At 44.5% G+C, this 10,123-nt stretch overlaps 1 protein-coding gene across 1 annotated transcript in view; it reads left to right on the forward strand.

The window, feature by feature from the left end:
• erfl1 (Ets2 repressor factor like 1) overlaps positions 1–7,257 on the forward strand; it is a gene marked incomplete at both ends in the record, with an annotated part of 7,291 nt that extends 34 nt beyond the window's left edge. Inside the window, 5 exons of the mRNA XM_080500385.1 lie at positions 1–27; positions 708–942; positions 2,725–2,902; positions 4,648–4,777; positions 6,440–7,257. The exon at positions 1–27 is cut by the window's left edge and continues 34 nt beyond it. Of these exons, the coding sequence (XP_080356511.1) occupies positions 1–27; positions 708–942; positions 2,725–2,902; positions 4,648–4,777; positions 6,440–7,257 (1,388 nt within the window). The remainder of the gene's footprint in view (positions 28–707; positions 943–2,724; positions 2,903–4,647; positions 4,778–6,439) is intronic.
• Positions 7,258–10,123: the final 2,866 nt, after the last annotated feature.

Consider the following 10,123-nt stretch of genomic DNA (forward strand, 5'->3'; position numbering starts at 1 on the left):
CCCCTGTGCCCGCCCTTTGGACACCAGGTCAGTACTGCAGAACTTTGACTGGACACTGGCGATATCGCTCTAATCTGGCTTGGTTCCGTTAAATGGGCTTGAAGTTTTGACTGTATGTGTGCAGAATCTTTTGGGATGAATCATTAATCCTGTTCCAAACCAAGAGTGTTAATTGGGTAAAAACCCAGACACCCAAAACAACCAGATACCCCACTGACAAAACTTGATAAACATCGCTATCGTCGTCATCAGAACTACGTGCTGAAATCCATGTGAAATGTTCATCTATTTAAAAAGATTAACCATACACATGCACATTGCCAAGCAGATTGAATTTCTGGTGGTAATTGGTTCTATATCTCATATTTTTACAAGGCCAGTTAGCGCCAGATTCACTTTGGACTGAGTCAAAAAGCTCCTTAACTTCATCCATGATGTGCATATAGTTGGCTCTTAAAATTCAGACATGAGCCGCATCAATCAGATCTCTCCCAGCGAGCTGTCATCATCCCACTGACCAATCTGTTGAGGCTAGCGGGCATTAGCTCAGACTAACATTGCTCAAGGCACGTGCTGTGATATTAAACACATCATCCCTCACCACCGTCACCCATCACTCACTCTGACAGCTATCCCCCCCAGCGAGCGGCGGGACAAATGACAGGCCCAGACCTCATGCACCTCCTATTCCTGTTCCCTTTGACCAGGGTTCGCCTTCCCAGACTGGGCTTACAAGCCCGAGTCGAGCCCCGGCTCCAGGCAGATCCAGCTGTGGCACTTCATCCTGGAGCTGCTGCAGAAGGAGGAGTATCAGGGGGTGATCGCTTGGCAGGGGGACTACGGGGAGTTTGTCATCAAGGACCCGGACGAGGTGGCCCGGCTGTGGGGGATAAGGAAATGCAAACCTCACATGAACTACGACAAGCTGAGCAGGGCACTGAGGTGGGTGATGTGCTTGAATGTCAAGCGCTGTTTACATATGGTGTTGCCCTCGTTGGAGGTAATCCTCACTCCACATCTCTCTTTTGAATAAAAATGGAAAGATAAAGGTGGGACTTTTCCTGGCGAACGTCAATATCCTCAATTTCTCCTTATCTGTGGACTTCCTAATGGAAAGTTCACCATTGAGCTGCCAAATAAAAAATTCAATAGGGATTTCAAAATTAAGCCCCATTGAGAAATTGCTCGGACTTCTTCAAAGCAGAGAAACTGCTCTGCACCAAACTTGCCTGAAGTAATTAAAACAATGCCACACTTTACACCTTCAGCAGTTTATATCCCCCAACCACACACACTCACAATTTTCTTATGCAAATAGGCATAAGAACCCCCACCACATCCCCCCCACTGTTTTCCTTTGGCCTCTTGTTAATGGGGGCTGTCGTCAGAGTCTAATTGTTATGAATTGGCTGGGGCCACAATTAGCCTTCTTAATTAGCCTCACTTAATTGCTCAATTAAGGGCCACGGCACAATTGCCACGCAAAGCAAAACATGTACACATCATTGCACTGGGCTCAGCCATTGTGGATACACACTGATATGTACATGCTGCTGTGTTTGTTGATATGGTGCATAATGAAGCGGCGCTCGCCTGCGTTTAATGCTGAGGTCGTCTAATGCATTCTGCAATTTGCTACGTGCACCACTTTGAAACAAAGAAATCTAAATGCAGGAAGAAGCACGGTCCGGTATTTTAACTCGTATCTCCGGATAACACATCCGCAGGTTGATTTTTTTTTTTTTTTCTTTTCTTTATTGCACACCCCCACCCCATCCTCGTGCCCCACACCTGAGCACTCGGCTCCTCTACCTGAACCAGATGGCTCCGTGTTTCCCCTTTACCACTGATCAACCTGGCATCCTGGCAGATTGTACTTTCTGACACCTCCGTGGGTGGCAAAGGAAACTGGCATGATGACGGCTTGACATGCCCGGCGGGAGACACCGGAAGTCGTTACCATGGAGACAACTCTTGTTGTCCCACCTCTTTGTAAATGCTGCTGGAAGTGGCGACACACTTCTTGGCGTCATGTCATTTACATGACGCTTTCAAGGGTCCAAGCAGCTTCGGATTATTTCAACTGCTGAGTTAGGGTGGGAGGTTTTTAAAATTATTATTATATTGTGCCTTTTTGTATTGAAGACGTTACTTTGTGTGTGATTCAAACATGTTTTTATCCAAATGCTCTGTGTGATGCTATATTTATTTATTTTTTGCCATGTAAAGGGTCTTTAAATTTAAGACTGTTTAGGTAATTATTGCTTATTTTGATGCTATTACATGTTCATATTGTATGACTATACTGACATTTATTTTACTTGAAAAATAGGTTTGTGCCTAATAAAAGGACATTTTCAATCTGTAAGTTTTGGGTTCAAGGAGATTTGTTTTTGGGGGGATTTTCTTTGTCTGTTAAAAGCTGAATAAAATTTCACTTTACAAAAGCATCTTGTATCGAATAAAGGCAGTCAGACAGAATTGATCTGAAGAAGGAGGAGATGAATAAAAACAGTGGGAAATCAGCATAGCTCTTGCCTCACAGCACTGAAGTTGTTTACTTATTCTCTCCTTATAGTGATGAAACACAAAACCTTGATGTGAGCATTATATTAATCCTTCCCTCCTCTTTTCCGATTCCCTTTTCCTTTATCACTCCGCTCCATCCCTCCATCGATATCCTCTCCTCCTCCCCCTCCTCCTCCCCTGTCTTCTTCTCTGCAGGTATTACTACAACAAACGTATTTTGCACAAAACCAAAGGCAAGCGATTCACCTACAAGTTCAACTTCAGTAAGGTGGTGTTGGTGAACTACCCCATCCTGGACATGGCCAACTCTCCCTTCTTTCTGGCACAGAACCACTTCAACGGGGGCACCACCACACCAGACTGCAGCCCGGAGGTATGAAGGGGTTGGGGCGGACTGCTTTGGAGATGGTGCGGCTGAAATACCTCAACTATTATTTGACTTGTTTTGAGCAATAAAAAGTGATATGTTGCATCCTATGGAATGTCCACCCCTTTATGGTCTGACAAATGAGGCAAGTGAGGCTCATACAGTCTTCAGTCCTAAATGCATAACAAATGACCATTTAAAGAACATAAATGTGCAAGGAAAAAAAATATTATAGCAAGACACCTTACTTCAGTATTTAACTTTTTTTCAGCACTGAATTAAATCAGGTATCTGAAATCCATTTCAGGGCAGTTGTTTTGGCATGATATTTCTCAGGCCCCTACTGTGCATTCCCTTTTTGAACAGACGAGTGGTGGTATTCATCAGAGCTATCTTTTATTCACTGTCTCTAATGGTCATAATAGACTACAATTCACTCATTGTTTGCCCTGAGAGATTGTAAAATTTTCACACTGGCAAATTGTATCAGAAAACCTAAAGAGAACAGCAGGAGCCAGAATATCCTAATTTGCTTGAAAAATAATGTTATGACTTCACTTGTGTGCCTATTAAAGTGCTTGGATATTTAGAGACGTGCTTAAAAAAAATGAACAAATCAATTTAAATGTTTCAAATTCTGGTCTCGATTATTGATGCAGCCTCACAAATTGTTGAAGAGAGGATTGGGGTTTTTTTTAGGAGTTGGATGTGAGCGCTGGTGTGCACTTAATCTTATTTCAGGTGACTAATGTCCCCAGAAAGTGCTCGTAACTTGAAAGTACAGTACGAGAGATTCATCCATCATTTGTCTGTGCCATCCTTAAGGTGGGATAAGGGGATACGGGCTCTAAAGGAGGGAGGGGGGGGGGCGGTTTTAACTTGCCCTTAAAACAAAAGAAGATGTTATCCCCTGCTTCTCTCATCAGCGTCTCCTATGGCGAATCCATGTGTCATTGATTGAAAATGAAAGAAATAGAAAGCAAAGGGGTCGCGTCAGATCAGATCAATGGCGGGTCATTAATGCGGTTTGTTAAGCAACGCAGATCTCGCAGCTTGGGAGTACAGTCTCGCCTTTCAAACTTAGGGGCTGCGGGGTGACAGATACTATTGATCCACGGTCGTGTTTGGAGGAGTAAAAAAAATAAAAAATCCTGCCTTTGTCCTCTTTATTCCTCATATTCAACTGTTCCACTTATTTTTACCTTGACTCCCTCACCTTCTCGTATCTTAAGACAGAAAACTTGCGACTCGCACAGCCGCCCTGCTTCCGAAATGGATGTCATTGTTTCACATCTAATTCCTATTTCTCTCGTGTCCCTTTCCACAAACTGCCCCACCATCCCTCTTTTCTTTTTTCTTTTTTTAATCTTCTTGTCATTTATCCTTTGTGCCCGTGATCTTAATCGCTGGTCTCCATTTGACTCTGTACTTTTCCTGCCTTTGAGTCTCTGAGCCTCCGCGTCCTCCTGCCTCCCTTTTTAGCCCGAGTCCCCTGACACCCTTTTTTATCCTGTCCTTGCTGCGACTGTGTCCCTGTTTGCATCACGCTCTGCGGGGTGCCGCTGTCAACATTCGACTTTCCCCTGCGCAGTGCTGCCGCCGCGCCAGGGCAGATTTGTAGGAACACATGCGCTCTATTTAGAACTGTTTTGTTCATGTCACCAACTTATATTTTCATCCCCTTCTCCACTCTCTCTCTCTCTCTTTCTCTCCCCCCTCTTGTTCCTCCCGTCTCTGTCTCTGTCACTCAGGCCATACAGTCCCTGTTTCCTCGCTTGCCAGACACCGGCAGAGGAACATCCCTCTTTGATCGAGGCACCACGGCGCCAGCACCCGAAGGAGACAAACTGCGACTGGACACTTTCCCTTTCCTCAGTTCAGGTGAGCAGAAGGAATAACAAAAGTTAGTGTGAAACTCTGAGTGCCACTGCAAAATTAAAAATCTTCCTGCACCCAAGGAACAAAAGTCGGAAAAAGGGCAGCTGGTTTCGAGCATCCATAGGCAGTGTCGGGCAGACAACAGACCATAAACAAAGGAAGGGGGAGAAGGGCGAGGGGAAGGACGAGAGCGGGGAGAGGAATGAGGATATGGGGAGGCATGAACATTTATTGTTAAAGGAAATAAGAGAGATGGCTGTCCCACGGCAGCCTGCAGTGAGGCTGCGCTTCAAGTGAGGGAGTCCAGGTGAGCTTGTGAATTATACATGTCGGCAGCGGTAAGAAACAAGTTCAGGGCTGAAGAATGCCTCCACCTCATCGCCCGCGATGGCTCACATTTGTCCTCTCCGGTGCCGGCGAACCCGCTTGACTGAGCACACATGTGCATGTGCCATTGTTTGTGTCCGTGCACGCGCCGCACGTGCATGCGGACCGGCAGAGGTAGTGTGCAAATAGATAAACTGGCACACATGCAATGATCATCACACAACCTGCACCCCCCCCCCCCCCCCTCCTCCTCCCCCTACCTCCTCCTCCTTCCCACTCTGTTTGTCCTCGGGTCCTATTCCCCCCTTCTTCCCTTCTCACCCCCCTTTCCCTCCCATGTGTCCCCGCTGTCCTAATCCCTTCCCAGGCAGGAAGGCCCTAATTGAGGGTGCAGGCTTCAGTTTGTGGCCTGTGGGCGCCCATTACTGTGTTTTCATAAGCAAGTGAGGCCTGCCTGACTGATTCAATATTCATGTGTCTGCCAGCTACTCCTGGCCCAGCACGCTGAGACTTCACCACTGTCAAATTAGCCCTGCATAGTAAATATCAGAGTGAAAGAGTAGAGGGAGAGGGAGAGAGAGAGAGAGAGAGAGAGAGATGGGGAGAGGTGGAGGGTGCACCAGAGAGAGAATCTTTGAGTTGTTTGTCATTTGGAAGGAAGTAGAGTAGGTCGAGAGGCAACGCTTTTGTTTGTTCATTAAAATTGAATCCCAGCATCACCTTGCAACAACCTCGTTTTTGTGTCATCAAATGTAGCTTCCAAGGAGCCCAATTCAAACGGTGCAGGATATAATTTACGAGACGGTGAGGGTTTTTGGGGCGGGTTTTAAATCTGAAATGATGCGATGGCATGCCAGAACACTGCAGGGACGCGATATCGACACCGGCTAGATTTTTTAATTTTTTTATCCAAGCGTCACAGTGACATATGTGCCATAAAACTGGAGCCAGAGCATCTTCAAATTTGCCCTTTAAAAAAAAAAAAAGAAAGAAAAAAATATGTGAAGAAATAATGAAGCATTTAGAAAAAAGGGGACTCGACTTGATTACTTTTTACTGCAGTGCAGAATCTTTGTGTTCACATCTGGTTTGCAGCAGTGTGAAGTGGGTGGATCACACACTTCTGGCATGCATACATGAACCATCAGGGGGGTTTTTTTTCTCTTCTTTTTTTTTTTTGTTGAAAGCTACCGTACCAGAATTAGCCCCTGTGGCTTCTGATTAGACTTGCTAATACCTCCGACTATAATTAGTGAACATTCTTGGATGTTGTACGTCAGGAAACCTTTGCCCCTTCTGAGCACTAAAACCTCCATCTCTGGTTTTTCTCTGTCCTAGGTGCCCCGTGCTACTCCAAACCCCCGTCCCTGCTGGGCCCGTACCCTCGCAGCCCACCCTTTGACTACCCCTGGGGCTTCAACCCCTACCTCCCAGGGGCCTTCTCTCTCAACAACTGCCCCAAACTACCCCCCGGCTCCCTCTACCCCTCCCAGTTTTACCCCAACCCTCTGCAGAGCAGCCTTTCCCAGCTGCCCCACCCCTTTTCCTCTCTTCTTCCCCCGGGGGAGGCAGGTGGAGGTGAGAGGGGGGCAGCGGGGCAAACTGGTGGGACAAACGGCACGGCGGGTGGTCAGCCGGCCAGGATCTGCCTGCCGCCCTACCAGAGCGGCCTGTCGTTGGGTCGGACAGACGTTGGCAACGGGGCGACGGTCGGGGAAAGGGAGCGGGCGGAGGCCAACCCTCCGGCCACGGGGCTTAGTCTGAGCCTGGGGGCGGTCAGCCTCGGAGCCGGGACTGGGACGGGCCGGCAGAGCCCCACGGAGAGGAGAGGAGGGGTGAAGCAGGACCCCGAGTCAGACTCAGACCTGGAGATAACCGATCTGAGCGACTGCAGCTCGGACAACGAAAACGACCACGAGTTTGGCATTAGGAAGGAGTCCAGCCTGGCGAACCGGTCGCAGCTGGTGCTGGACGGGAAGAAAGGGAGCGTGCTGCCACCCATCTCCTCTCTCCCGCCTCCAGTGTCCCCGCATCCTCTGAAGAGCCTGATGCCCATCTCCCCTCCTCCCCCATCCTTGCCACCGTCACTTTCTCCAGCCACGGCTCTGCATGAAAGACACAGGGAGACAGAGACCCTCAAAATGATCCACAGCTAAGACATTTTCTGATGCATCCACCATCTTTGCCAGTCTACGCTCTGATAACTCTCTTCTTCTCTCCAAATTTTCTCCCCTAAATGATCAATCCCTCTTCCCCCCCCCCCCCCCCCCCCCCCAGGAAAAGCAGTTAAGTTTTCCACTCCTGAAACCACAGTTTCACTGTTTGCTGTCTTAAGTGTTGAACTTGCCAACAGGCCATTACAGCACCGACTCATCCATCTCAGGATACACGGGCTGTACAGTTTATCGGCCGTCAGCTGTCTGTATCACCATCTTGTCCTTTCTCTTCTGATCCCTCACGCTGAATGTTCGCTCCATGGTTTGTAGACTTGTTTTACGGTGTTTCTACAATTTGCCGTCCGCAGCTGAGCGATGGAAGAAGGCAGCGAGGTGGTAAATTACAACACAGCCATGCCAGCCTTGACAAACATTAACAAACAACATCCCTATACTAACAGAACAGAACAACAAATATTGCTCAGATCGATCCAATTTTACAGATTTGTCCTGTAATTCTTGAGACTATATAAAAACTCAACACTATTGAGATGTAGTCAAATACTGCCATCTAGTGGTTATTCTGGGGAAACGTCTCCTTCAAGGAATCCATCTCAGCTCTGCGATCCTGTTCATAAATGTGATGTTCTGAAATTAACCCCCCCCCTCCCTTTTTTTTTTCAATAGCTATTTTTTGTGTGTATTAATTTAATTGCTTGAAATCCATTTTTTCTTTTATTGTATCAACTGTGAGCATTTGTGATTATTTCTTTTGTGCTGTGGATCCTGTGATTTCTCCTCGGAAAGAAAAAGAGAGCAGAGAGAGCTGGACAAACTACAATTTGTATGGTATATTTCTGTGTATATATTTTAATATGTTGTACATGACATTTAATTAATTATTCACTATGATAAAAAAAAAAATTAGCTGTATTGTTGTGATTTAATTCAGTATTTAAACATGTTGGAAAAATTATAAGCTTAGGTGTATCAAAGTTTAAATTATTAATAGCAGAATATCTGCACTCTGAAGATGTTTTTTTTCTTCTTCTTCTTCTATGATGAGGACAGAGTTCACTTTGGGAATTGTCTCTGATTTCCTCAACCCCCGTTAATTGTGCCCTTTGGTCATTTTTTTTTTCCTCTCTCTCTCTTTTGCCAGATGCCCAGTGTACAAAAACCCTTTGGGTTCAAAAACATGCCAGTGGACTTATTTTCCTAGTTAGCATTCACTCAGTGTAACTGTACAGTAATTAGTCAAATGTGAATAATATTGGTCTTTGCATTTTCTTCTTCTTCTTCCTTTTTTTTTTTTTTAAATCCTCCCCTCAAAATCTGTTTTGATTATTTTTCAATCAATGCTTTTTGTCCATGCCAGCAGGGCACTTTGGTTTGCTTGAGGACATTAAACAGTTGGGGGTGAAAAAAAAATAAATATGAATATGAACTGTTTATCTTTGCTCAACCCAAAATCGGATGAAAAACATTGTTGGACGGCCCAGTTTCTCAGCACAGAGTGAACATTGCACCATCCTGTACAGTTTCATAGCCTTTATAGCCGATGGTTTGTCAAACAGTGGCGGTATAACGACTAGTTGTGAAAGCTCTATTGTAAAGTTAATGTAAAGCTCTATGTTTGTTGAGTTGCTGCAGGAAAAGGCCTCCAGTCACCTCCGCGTGGAGATCACGTACTAACAGCTGTAAATACTGTTTCCTTTGTGTGTGTATGTGTGTGTACACATCCAACAATGACAATGCAGTGGTTTTACCTGTCATCATTCTTTGTTTTACTGTAAAAGAGGACAAGTCGAAAGTACAAAAAGAAGAAAAAAGATTAATATCTTCAAAAGCAATAAATATTATTCTGGATAGTGGACTGTTGTTGGCTGTCAGTTTGTTGGAGGAGTTTATTGTGCAAAAGCAACGGCAACAGGTAAGAGTGAAACTTTTGTCACTTTTCATCAAAGACACACTAGTCAAAGAAAAGATTATTCTTTCCGAGTTCTTTGTATATTTCCAATTAAAACGATTTTAAAATATGTTCAGATAAAACTGATTTTTTTTAAACATTGTCAATATTTAATCAAATATACATAAAATATAACCATTGAACGAATAATCAAAGTTTTCGTGTATCTTTTTTTTAACAAAGAAAACGGCTAATTAAACAAAGCTCAGATTAATTCATGGATTAATTGCGTTTGTAAATGTAATTGTATGTGCACAATTAATGATTCTTCTCTTACTTTTTTGTACTTTGTGTTGGCAGCACACGAACAATATCAAACTCCAGGGAGTGAAGAAAAGCCATGAAAGCTTTCCATATAGTATTATCACACAGTCCCACTAATAAACAAATATAACAGACCACAGCCATTTATACATATGCCTTTATTTTGGTTTTATCAAATTTCATTTGCAAATTTTGTTGTGGATTTTTCACATTCGACATATTGAAAAGAAATTAATGTCTTCATTTCAACGACAGGTAGTCATAAATATTCATTCATCAAGTGTACCAATGGTTTAACTCAAAGATGAAGTTGTTTGTATTTCATCTTCATCCCCTAATGAGCCCCTGACTCGAAATCATTCAGACTGAAGTTTTACAAATAAAGAATCGGTAATATCATAAGTAACCTTGAGGCACATGACGTGGTGACATCTTATATAGAGACAGCCAGAAACGTGTCTTTTGTGTGCGATTTCTGCCTGAAAATGACCATTTTGATGACACACTGAAGACATAGAAAAGCATTTGTAAAGGTTTGGTGACCGCAAAGAACAAGACGGCCCTCAAAAAGCTCTGTGCACTGGTGATGATTAAGGAGACAATGCGAGAGGTTAAAAAAGATAATTTCTGTGA

This window comes from Blennius ocellaris (assembly GCF_963422515.1).
Source record: "Blennius ocellaris genome assembly, chromosome: 8".
NCBI lineage: Eukaryota > Metazoa > Chordata > Actinopteri > Blenniiformes > Blenniidae > Blennius > Blennius ocellaris.